This window comes from Dermacentor silvarum, chromosome 3 (assembly GCF_013339745.2).
Source record: "Dermacentor silvarum isolate Dsil-2018 chromosome 3, BIME_Dsil_1.4, whole genome shotgun sequence".
Classification (NCBI taxonomy): Eukaryota; Metazoa; Arthropoda; class Arachnida; order Ixodida; family Ixodidae; genus Dermacentor; species Dermacentor silvarum.
The window spans coordinates 71,892,107-71,904,480 of record NC_051156.1 but is presented as its reverse complement, the minus strand read 5'-3'; the positions used below and the strand labels follow the sequence as shown (position 1 = coordinate 71,904,480).

The following is a 12,374-nucleotide window of genomic DNA, read 5'->3' as shown; positions in this document are numbered from 1 at the left end:
CTGCAGTTTCTGTATTTTTAACACGCACGTACATTTGTTTTATTCCGCCTTGTAGGCAATGTGGTCACGGTGGATGGGAATACTGCGGGCGACCTTAGGTTGAGCAGCAAGAAGTCTCTGATGTTGAGCCACCGCAGCAGCTTTGATGCCCTGAAAGAAAGTCACACGGGGCAGTTACGCTGAGCATTATGGCGTTAGACTTAGGCCCTTGGCGGTGGCGCCATCACAGGGGCTCAAAGCATCTGATTCATCTGTGACAAGCTCTGGATGCTGGGGATGGTGTAAACCACGCCACTCATTCCGACTACCTTGAGCTCTCATCTTGAAAGTCACAGCTAAATACATGTCCGTTCACGTACGCACATCGACTTTATTCGAATGTGGCCGCTATGCGATGGTTTTGACTGTAAGAGCTCGTTCTCGGCAACAAAACAGCAAACGAACTGAGTTATCTGGGCGAGTAAAATAATCTTGCGAAAAATACCGACTAATGGAACGCTTCGAAACAGACTTTATTAGCGCTCAACGCTTCCTCTTCTTGAGCTTATGACAAGGCGAACAGTTGCAGAGTAGTGGAAAGTTTCAAGGTGGACATTTCAAATGTTTGAACTAGCACAGTCTTCTAAACCATCGAACTGTATCTCACAGATGTTTCGTGAGCTTTAGTTTTTGAACTCTTGTACAAGGGCACAGGAATGCGACGATATGTGAAGTCTGATTGTAATGCTTAAATTGGAGTCCACCGCTTGAATTATAAGATAACTTCTGACAAAACGGAGGCGGACAAGTTTCGTATCAATGGCTCTTATTATTATTCGGAAAGTGAATATCCGTACCTGTAATACACGGATGTACATGGTATTGAGCTGTTTTTTGTATGTGAGAAGGAAGTTGTGATTGTGAAAAAAAAGGAAAAAAACATTCGAGCAAGTATGTTGTGCTGTATAGAAAATTGAATCGCTAATTTTGTCACCGAAATTAGAAAGGCAAAATACAGTGCCTCTGCTTTAGAAAAAGGACAGCATGCACTTGTCATAACAAATACGAGTACTTACTGTCCTCTTTGCACTAGCACCCGAAGACACAATGGTTTTTTTTTTGTCTCAACAAACCGACAAAACAAAATCACAAGCCAAAGTCACATGACTTATTTGACGATTCATATTTTTATTCGTTCGTTTGAGCTTCTTAAAGGGACACTAAAGGCAAATACTAAGTCGACGTGGACTGTTTAAATATCGTTCCAGAAACCTCGCAACGCTTGTTTCGTGCCAAGAAAAGACTTAGTTTACGAGAAAATTGCATCTGAAGGGTCCGAATACATTTATCGCAATTCAAATCTCCCGCCACCCAACCGGAAAGTGGTGACGTTCCATACGTCAATCACCGCCCTTTGCTGCCGTCGGTGAGTTAAACTGCACGCCACAGCCGGCGGTACGATTTTTTGCACAAAGCGCGAACGCGCAGCCATGGAGAAACCGAGCCAAGACAGAGCGATGGGTCCGCCGCTGCAGCTGCGTTTGGTTAAGTGACGTCTACCGTTCGGTCATCCGCGACATCACATGGAAGTGGAATTATCTGCTACTTGCAGTATGTGCGAGTTTCGCTTGGAAGCAAAACCAGCGTAGCACTACGCGATAACGAAACTACTGACACACGAAAGCGCGGGCGGCGCAGAGCCGAGCGAACACGAAACCTTTCGACCGGCCCGCGTCATTGTCTAGGGTAACGTGAATGACTTATATTTTCTAAATATGAAATAGAACTAGACAAGTAGAATTTTCTTTCGTCTAATCATTTTTATAACGAGTGCTTTAGTTCTAGGGACAGAATCTAATTGAGGAGTGCCTTCGTCATCGGACACGTACTTGAATGTCCCGGGGATCTCAGATTATGTCCTGCATTCACCAAATTTCTCGATAACTAAGGCCCTGCTTGCGGTACTATTGACGCCTTAGAGATTCTCGAGCACTAGTCTATCACTTCAGCTTGACTTAATATTTGCCTTTAGTGTCCCTTTGTGCGTTAACACCATATATTGACTGTAGCTGTTAAATTTTGCGAGAGTTGTTTCATGGTCGTTAGTTTCCAACACTCAAAACAGAATTTCTCTTTGAGCACTGCTCTCTCTTGTACAATAGCATAGGCGACTAACTAAAAAGGTACAAAAATTCAAAAAAATTCGTCTGCATCAATAGGCAAGTCCCCTGATGCCTTAATATCAAGACACGTGCAGGGTAAAGTGCCACGAAGACACTTGTTTGTTCCAGGACACCTTTACAAACGGACACTACTACATGTATTCGCTTGGTATACGTGTTATAAAAAGTGTCTCTTCTCTTTTGAGCTGGCCCGGACAACGATACAAGCCCTATCCCCACCCCCCTTCCCCCCAAAACAAGCACTCTATTATAAAACGTAGCTATAGCGTCAAACGCAAATGCGTCGGTTGACATCCTTAAGCTTTGACTCCGCGATACACATGAGAAAAAAATGATAGTAATTGCCAACTAATAGCGCACTTTCCGTGTTTCTACCCCAGTATTCAACCCTACTGTCTGCTATGGAGTGCCAGGATGCGCATGCACCATCTACGTCCACCATTCACATCTAGGCGCATTCGCCAAGGTGGAGGGACATTTCTCACTTAGCTTCCCTATTCTAAAGTATCGTAACTTTCGCTGTTTTCTCAGGCGAGGGCATTGTTCGCAGCAACTGGTGCTTCTTCAACCTAGCATTACCGCACAAATTATAGTGCCCGTGTGAAAAAGAAAATAATTACGCTCTGCCTACTGCTACCCTTCAGTAAAGAGTTTGATAGAAGTCACAAGACGGCATGATATTTCCGACACGCTAACGTGACATACCTCATGAACCGTAATAAATGCTCTCTTTCAAGAAAAGCAGTTTGGCATTGGGGAGCTGAAGATCATTCTACTAAATAAAATTACCATGTTTCTGAGATCAAACCATATCCCGACTCCAATCTCTGTATGTGCTAGCAGGAATTGCGTGAATCACAACATTCAGAAACAGGACTGCCATATTTTGATAAGCAGCACTGCGGAAATAGCGCCAAGGACTTGGGGTAGTTGACATAGTGTGTGAAAAAAGACATTTTATGTGCTTTATAACCAATAACTTGCTGTCTTTTCTTTCACTTCACGAAAAAGTTTCTAGCCTTTGATAGAAACAGTCTTTAGTGAAGCACAATACTAGAGGCAGAACAATGTCGTAAAAATATCGTGAGGTACTCTGAAGCTTTCTGCAGGGCTCGTTGTGCTCCCGCAGCTATCTCCGCAGCCGTTCCAGTAGAAACGTTGCAAATTTATGTCGGCTCAGTTTTGGAGATCTCTTATTGACGGAACGTACCGGCTTACCTGCCACATCTGCGCTTGCAGTTAACTCATTTGTGTACTGATGTTATCGTCCCTAAGCGACTTTGCAGACACATGTTTATTTTTTCTACAAAACTCGTAACACGGTTCTCACTTCAGTTTGAATCATCGCGATTAGGGAAATGCAAGGTCGATTAGTTATGAAAAAAAAAACGGGCCTTCAGGTTTAAACTAATTCTCCCTATGATCAAGAGTAATTATAACACAGCACTGCGACATGGTACATGTAAGGTACGAAGTTCAAGCGTCCATTCAGATAATAGGCGTATTTGAACGATTCATTATAAATGGCGCTAACATCGAGGTTTAAACACAAAACTTCCAAACACTGTGCTTCTGTGAAATGTTTACGACCTAGGCAGCATGCTCTTGTGCTGAGACACTCGTCCCGTCGCATGCCTGACAAGTGTGGGGTCCACGATGCCAGTGTGAGCAGTCGAAGCTTTGTACAGTCATTGCGAGGTTTGCCGCCAATGGCTGTCGACGCAAGGCAGGCTCATGTGCAACAATGCAAGTGCACGTGCCCGACACTCTTCCCGGCGCCATCACGCTTAGACTCAGAGCCAGCCACCTTGCACCTTTCTAGTGTCGCGGGCCAGTGACAGTACCCTAAAATCAGCTTTGCAACGCACTCATATTCACGCTCTTCGGCACTGTGTTCGAAGTTACTAGCGCTCACGTCTTTCCTGGAGTAAAAGGCGAGCATGGATTCTTGTTATGCGCATTAAACCTCCCGTGGGTGCGCACCAATGGTTTACACTGCGGCGCTTTAACCACGTCCTTCACTGAGTGCCGCGGACGATGTCAACAAATGCCGGATTATGCACCCTAACGCGACGCGGAGCAAATGTCGAGAAAGTTTCTATTGTCGCCAGAGCAACACCTCGAGCAGTAAACCCAAATACATTTCAACGATGCCCCAACACGCGTCTACGCACCCATAAACCTGCCGAGAGGCGGGGAAAACGCTTAAGCGCAAATCAAACAGTGCGAGATAAATGATCGGCGGACGTGGAAACCGATCACACTTCGAGGCTCTCAAAACTTCGGGAACGGTTCTGCGCGCCTCCTTCCACAAGCCGCGACGCAGCGGATAAGTGCACACGAGCAGCGAAGCGTGCAAGTAGGTGCTCCTTAAGACGCCGGCGCTTGCTACTTTGTGCACAGTGCCGAGAGAGCCGTAGGTGAGTGCGCCGCTCGCTGATCGTCAGTGTCCCCTGCCGGTTGCGTCGGACGACGAGGCCGCCGCTGCCTGCTGGCCCTCCGGTTCTTCTTCTTCGGCCACCTGGGGAGCGCAGCGGGACCTCGCCCGCGCCCTCCTCACGCGCGTCCTCATGAGCGTGCTCAGGGGCACCTCGACGTACTGCACTACACCCGCGAGACCGCGGCGTCGGCGGTGGCTGCCACGCCGACGTCATTCCGAGTCTGAATCGGCGTCCGAGTCGCTGACCACGCCCAGGCGGCGGCCCAGGGCACGCAGTTTGTGCACCACTTCCTCCTGCACTAGGTTGAAGCACATGGCGATCAGCGCCAGTCCTACGAGCAGGTACAGCGAGCAGATGACAAGCTTTTCTTGGGAGCCGCTGTCCGAGACGACCGTGTCCCCTGGCACCAGGTCGCCGAAGCCGATGGTGCTCAGCGTGACGAAGCAGAAGTACGAGCCGTCCAGGTAGTTCCACTCTTCCCACACGGAGAAGAGCACTGCACCGCCACAGATGTAGCCGCCAATGATGGTCATGCATAGCAGGATGGGCACCGTCACTCGCGGCCGCTCCTCCAAGTCGTCTAGAAACGGGTCCACGTATGCGTCCAGCTTGGCCTGCGCAATTCAGGCAAGGAATAGTTCTATAGCAAACAAAGTGACAAGGCAACGGTACAGGAACACTCTGAATTAGGCGAAGCAAGATTTCGTGCTGCGGCAGCAACATTAAGCGTCAAAGCTCGCACTTCGCGTAACTCTTCATAACACAAGCGAAATCAAAACTTATTTCATTCCACAAATAGTCATGCTTATTCAATGACAGCAGCCACGAAAAGAACACCTAGATTTCGGAACACCGGATATTCAATTATAAAAGTGTTGCATCGCCATTAAAGCTCAAAGCGGGAGCTTTCTCTGGCTAAAAAATAGCAGGCAATTTCGCATTGCACATTTATTCTTCATGCTCATTTTTCGTGCTTCTAGTATTTAGTTACATTTCTTCCTCGTGAAGGACACAATACACTATAGCAGGCCTTTAATAAAATTGCGCTGTACATTATTTTGTTCTGAAAAGTGCCAACTGGTGCCCTTCCATGGCTACAATGCAGATACTAACATAACGTTAGTAATCCGCTGCCACGTACACTGTTAGGAGAGACGGAATGCTGATGGAGTTGGTGAGTATCGATGGTTTGAAAGCTTAGGTGCTGCAAACACTGATGCAACAACAATCGCAAGAATAACACAAACGCCGGCTGTTCACTTCTTATCTATTAATCTTTCTTTAACGTTATCATTTTCGCCTATCAAACAGTTGCAATGAGAAGAAAATGCGCTACTATTTTATGCGGTTCTGGGACAAGCGTGGCACATGGAAACAATAATCGGCGCCCGAAACGTGTTAGTAGCCTGGTCAATCCATTTCCCGAAAGTTAAGGGATAAAACTTGAGCGTTGGAAGCATTTGAGGTCATCTTAGACCACGTGATGGCACGCGGTGTGTAGTGGCGCGAGTGACGAAATAAAGAGTTAGGCGCCATTCTGCTCCCTTTGGGAACACATTCAGAGACACTAATGTCCCCCTGGCTCCACCAAAATTTTGAACCTCTAGGAGGCAGGAAAGCTGGTGGCGGCACCCTGTGGCGACCGTACTACACTTTTCACTTATGAGGCCACGCGCAGCAGACGTATATATTTCTTCTTTTTTTAGATAGCTGCAGACGTATATATTTTTCATTTATTTACGTCAAATGAGGAATAATTGTTTTACAGAGAATGTTCTTGTGATCCCGAAATTAGCCAATAGCTGTTGTGGGTCCAGCTGGCGATGACGCTGCATGACGACACATTGCGGAAGCGACAGCAATCAATTTTTCACCGCTTTTGACACGAGATTGTAAATTCCCTGCTGCATGCAGTGCAATAATATTTGGCTAACATGTTTACAGGATCCTCATTAAAAGGTCGGCAGGGTTTTCTTACTATGTTGAAAAAGCGATTCAGGGACCGTTCAACTAAGGTTTAAAAAAAAAAAGGCGCAGTTTCGCCCGAAAGGCAAAGCATCAATTGCAATTGCAAATTAGTAGAAAGCTATACGGAGCAGGGATAGTAGTTTTATCGGCTGCATAAACTTGGACAAGTTCGCTTACTAACTGAATTACCAACCATGGTGTCAGCGCACGCAAGCAAACATGTATAGATCACCCTCGGCGTGAGCAAGCGCGGCGGCAGCAACAAGCGAAGGTTCGCTCGGTCTATCGCTTCAACGGAAACTGAGTGGCAAAAGCACAGCGCATACAAAGGTAAGAGCCGTGTGCAGATCGCTTTCAAGATGCGGTGCGCTCGACAGCCCGCAGCCGCGCAAAGTACAAGTACGCGGCTGCTGTTAGAGTCGAAGCCGCATCCACTTCCTCTCGCGCTGCCTTCCCGCTTTCCTCCTTTCGCGTGGGAGGTTGAGTCGCCAGTTCCCCTTGCGCCCGGTCGCAAGAGACGCATTTGCTGCCGTAGCTAAACGTCACGTCCCCTCCGTCCACCCCATCCCCCCACGGTCCTTCCAACGAGGGCAGACGTCACGTTTGCTCTCCGCCGTGCGCTCGCGTTCCGTGAAAGCGCGCGTCCCTGGTGCGCTTTCACTCGCACATACAGCATACGGCGCGCATCGACGATTTTATAGCCCTTGGACTTGATGCGGAACCACAGGGCGACGGCACAAATCCGCTTGGTGTGTCCGTATAATTGCTGTCGCAATAATATTTGCGGGGGCTCTTAAGAGGACCCGAATGAAAGCCAGAGCCACTCTATGATCAGCCACTCTATGGAGCAAATCGCACGTGCTTTATTTATTTATTTTTTTAGCACACAATACATTCCGGTGACAGCAACATTCAATACTGCAGCAGACGATGACGACGTTGTGTGTATCGTTATAATGGAGAACGATGCTCACATTGAAAGCGAATACTCCACCCTCCCCCCTTTCTTGTGTCGCGATAAGTTCAGCGCCAAAGTAACTGCTCAAGTCTGCAGCCATTTGTTAGCTTTTTCTGGCAATTGCATCTTTTAGTCATACCGGAGTTTTTCGTTACTATATTCGCCTTCAGTACTTCATACTACCACCTTCTGAATTTCACGGATTTATTCAGGTAATTTTAGGGATTAATGGAAATAGTTTGATGTAGTTGAATAGTTAAATGCAAATAAGGCATTGCATGCTATCAACTGCCTTATAGAACTGATAACTACCATAAAATTTAGCATCTCACCTAAGTTCGGAACTTTGTAGCAATATAGAAGTTACGGATGACAATTCTCTAAAGTGCGCCTTACACGTAGAGGTTTCGGAGCGGATGCAATAAAACAAAATTGCCGTATAATTGCATCTTTCCTAAAGTCCCGAAAGCGTTCTCTTTATAACACAGCAGCGCATCATAGATACCTCTATTATGCATCAAGTTTGTCCCCTTTGTTCTCCCTAACATTCCTTCCAAAGTAACTTTGATATCTGTTTTGACTACGTAGTCACAGAACGTTAGATGTGCGGTTGCACTTTCTCAAAATTATCACACATTTCCTGGATACCTGCGCACGGCATTGAGTTCGATATTTACAGAACCCCTATATCGTATTTTAGTATACCAACATTCTCTTTTTGTTACAAGGAAAATTATTCAACATTTCTTTCACTAATTCACTAGTGAAAGCTTCTCTCAAAACACTTGTTTCTGTCCTGTTAAAAAGTGGGCAAGTATATTCAAAGCGGTGTTGCATGACACTGAAATTCAAAGCATGAGGCAGCCTAAGCTAGGGAATGAACCTGACACACCGCAAACCTGGTGTGTCTTCTCGATGGAAAACTCAAGGCGCCAAAATGTTTCATTGAAAAATTGGTCAATCAGGAAAAGAGCCTATAAAGGCACTTCATGTTTGCTTGAAACAAAAACACAATTCGCTAAAGGGAGGTTTCACATTTCCGCTTCACTGTGTCTGCGGAATTTGAATCAGTGCCCATTGGCATGAAGACAACTTACATACCACTTAAACAAAAAAAATTGAAGGACGCTTAAGCTTCGTTTTTAAGAGTGGAACGCGATAGCGTTCAAAGAATCCTGACTGCTTCTCACGCTTCCTGGCAACTGCAGCTAACGTGACCGTAATGTTGACCTGCAAACGCTGGCGGCATACGTTATGCACGAAGGCGAGCTTCCTCGTTATTTTTTTCCCCGCACGGCGAGATCCGCCACTGCCGCGGACGCGTGGAGGCGAGCGCCATCTGGATGGTGTTGAAAGGAACCGAGCGGGGCGCGCCGCTCACACTAAGATAGACGTCAAATAGAATTGAATTGAATTTTGAATTTATTAATCACAAGGTGATATGTACATTTGGTATGATATAAAGGTGGGGCCTTTATATATGGCACCTAGAAAAGGGGTCTGTGTTTGAGTTTCCGCGTAACAGAATTGTTTTCTTGTATATTCACATTACACTCCGACGCTATCATGTCTGTAAGTTGTGTGTAAGTCGTACTTTAGGACTTTTTATTTTGAGAAATTCAATTAGTCCAGTGACACCTATGCGTCACGCGGAGGGCCTGCTTAGGCTGGAATGATTTTTCTCTGACGCTCAACGCCACCGGCACCGACGCCGACACCGGATTTTCCGCGACACGGGGCCTTAACGCTATTGCTGTGAAAAACACCCCAATAAGTCTACGCTGAGTCTCTACTTACCCAAATCACCACCAACTCGACTCAGTTACCAAAATATTTACATTGTTAACCTAGAACTTTGGACGCGAGCCGCCCAGCCATTGCCGTAAACATCCAAAGTCACGCGACGAAAAACACAGCGTCCTCGCGAGGTGAAATAACAATCTCTTGCGACCAAATCCAAGCCCCATGTCCGTCTATAGCCTCTATAGGGTCGACACAAGCTATTTTGCAAAAACTAGAAGAAAAGAACGAAGGAATGTGTTCACTCATTTGCATTTACAGGAATGTTTGCTAACATTCGTTCGCACGCTGCCTGCGGCAATGGCGCCGTCACCCGAAAAACCGCGGCTTTAGCTCGAAATAACACCGGAGGCGCGTGGTGGTGGCTACGTCGATCGGATTACTCTGTGCGCTCAAATTGAGACCACACGACCAAACCCGTAGGCTGCGCCTAACAGGCAGTCTTACGGCATATTCAAAGCAGCTCTGCCTACGTCATGGCATTCTTCCTGGCCTTACCAATAGTAGTTTGGAATGCAAGCTCAAGCTAAACCGAGTCTAGCACCCAACGCCTGCAACCACGCGGTTGACTATAACGAAAGGTTTAACAAAGGCTTACCCCAGCGCATTGCTCGATCAAGTTTCCATACTACAAAAGTTTTGTTATAAATAAGCAGCCAGCTGCTGGGAGCTGAGGAGTTGAAGACGCTGACGTCAGCACTATCATTACAAAGAAGGATGGTATTGTGTGACTGTTCCGTCTTGACTACACGGAGAAACTGATAGATACCCGGCATATTGCCGAATAACAAGGAAAAACAAGAACACAGCTTAACTTCTCCAGCACTGTTGGCAGCTTGCCGCACCTGAGATAATTCTGCAGAAATTCGGTGTCACAAGCGTTGAACCACTGTGTTCCCACAGCACTTCCAGCCGCTCATAAAATTGAAAATCAAGCATAGGCCGGCGTACTTACTGATAAGTACATTGGCTCACAATCGCTCCAGACTTATTTCACAGGCTTGACACAGAACGTTAGTGTGTGACAAACAGTGTTACTGGTCGGGAGTACGAACGGAACTGAGTGCCAGCGAATATGACTTGAGGTGAGTATGAATAGTAGCGACTGCTAGTTAACATGAGTACGAGGAAATTCAATGACGGTGATTTTGAGTGGAGGAGAGAAAGAGAGAAGGCAGGGATGTTAACCATGCACAAATGCGTTTGGTTGGCTGCCCTACTCTGGTGGACAGAAAATAGGGAATAGAAAGATGAGATAGAGAGACGAGGAGGGGGGGGCGGTAGCAAAGATGCGGTGAGCTCGCGCACGCATGCGGACGGCTTGAGCAAATCACGGCCAGTCGCCCCAAAGAAAGAAAAAGGGCCATCACAGGTTTGTGGGCTGACAAGCGATGGGTACGGTCTTCAATTAGCACCTCCATGGACAACGGCTGATCGTCCAGTCGTCGCAATGCGATACATAATGTTTGTCTTTCCGACTGAAATCAATGGCATTGACACAATAAACGTTCGATATTCTCTTCACCACCGCAAACGTCGCACGCAGCACTGTCGGTCATTCCAATCAAAGCAGTGTACACCTTCGTGAAAGCCACTTCCAATCACAGCCGGTATAGAAGCGATGCCTCACGTCGATCAAGCTCGGGCGGAGGTTGGAATTGGAGCGAAGGGTTCAGTTCGAGTAACCTGGTGCGCCTTATATTTGGGGTGTTCCACTCTGTTAAAGAGAGCTTGCATTCCACGTGACGAAGCTGCGTTGCAGCGTTTGTCCTGGAAACAGGAATGGCAACGCTGTGTTGTGCTCGACGTGACTCTCGGGCAGCTGTGTCTGCGTGAGCATTTGCACTGATCCCGCAATGGCGAGGTGGCCACTGGAAAATAATTTCGTGGCCTTTCTGTTTGACGTCGTGGTGAAGTTTGACAATTTCCTACGTTCGTTGTTTGTGAGCTCCACGTCGGAGAACTGACTGCACACTGTGAAAACCGGTCTGGAGTCTGAAAACACGGCCCATGTACCAGGACTCTCTGCGTCAATAAATTTAAGTGCACTGCGCAAAGCCGTGAGTTCTGCAGCCATGGACGTCGTGACACGTGACGTCTTCAATCACAGTGTTATTCCTCTCGTCAGTATAAACATCGCAACGCCAGAACTGGTAGATGTAGCCGATCCGTCATTATAGACGTGCACTAGATCGGCTACTGTATCTCTCGCACAACAGGAGTAAGATCAATTGTTTTTCCTGACTTTTCCTGAAGTCCTGAAATTCTGAGGTGTACTTCAGGACGGCACAAACACCATCGAAGAGATACCGGCCTGGCCGTAGGTGCGTACCCCGATGTAAGTTAGGCACGATATGCACCAACAGTTGTGCTACATGACGTGCGGGGTCATTCCACGGTGAGTGCGGCGAGGTGGTGACAAGGGGTCCTGGCATTGTGCCTGACATGTGCACGGATTGTCTCGACGGCGATGTGCATCGTGATTGAACATACATAAGCAATGGCAATAGTTTCAGCCATTGACGCACTGCGTGATACTCCAAGGCATATCCTAAGAGCTTGCGCCTGAATTCTCTGAATTGTACGCGAATTAGTTTTCCAGGTGTTGGATATTTTATAACAGGTAGACTGTACCGGAGAAACCCAACAAACGACACCCTGTGCAGCTAGCTGTAACATAGATTGTGTGGACACCCCCCAGTTCTTTCCTGGAAGGAACTTGAACAGATAGTAAATAGCCATCAGGTGCTTTTTCACATGGTTCACGTGAGGAGTCTAGGACAGATCTCTGTCAATCACAACCCCCAAGAACCTGTGACTTCTGCAGGACGATATCACTTGTCCGTTGATTGATATTCCGTACGCAGAAATTGGCTTTCGGGTAAAGGCCACCACTGCGCACTTTTCCCACGTCTGCTCCCACTCTTGTTTACGAAAGTAGCACGATGTCAATGAGGCCGCCTTCTGATGCCGAGCGTGAAGCTGAACCGTGTCACCCCTGACGTCCACATACAGACGGCGTCAGCGTAGAGAGAGTCGAACGGT

General features: G+C 47.2%; 1 protein-coding gene across 1 annotated transcript; it reads right to left on the bottom strand.

Moving 5' to 3' along the window:
* Positions 1–491: 491 nt before the first annotated feature.
* On the bottom strand, positions 492–11,807 carry LOC119445494 (two pore potassium channel protein sup-9). The gene is made up of 2 exons (XM_037709773.2): positions 11,775–11,807; positions 492–5,217 (listed from the first exon to the last, which is right to left on the bottom strand). The coding sequence occupies exons 1-2, from the start codon at positions 11,805–11,807 to the stop codon at positions 4,813–4,815; spliced, it is 438 nt and encodes a 145-aa protein (XP_037565701.2). The 3' UTR covers positions 492–4,812.
* Positions 11,808–12,374: the final 567 nt, after the last annotated feature.

Bases quoted from the DNA above. Each gene is read 5' to 3' on its own strand.
- LOC119445494 (XM_037709773.2), bottom strand. From the start codon at position 11,807: ATGCACATCGCCGTCGAGACAATCCGTGCACAT. The intron at 5,218-11,774 runs GTCAGGCACAAT...TGAATTGCGCAG, and splicing joins TCGAGACAATCCGTGCACAT to GCCAAGCTGGACGCATACGT.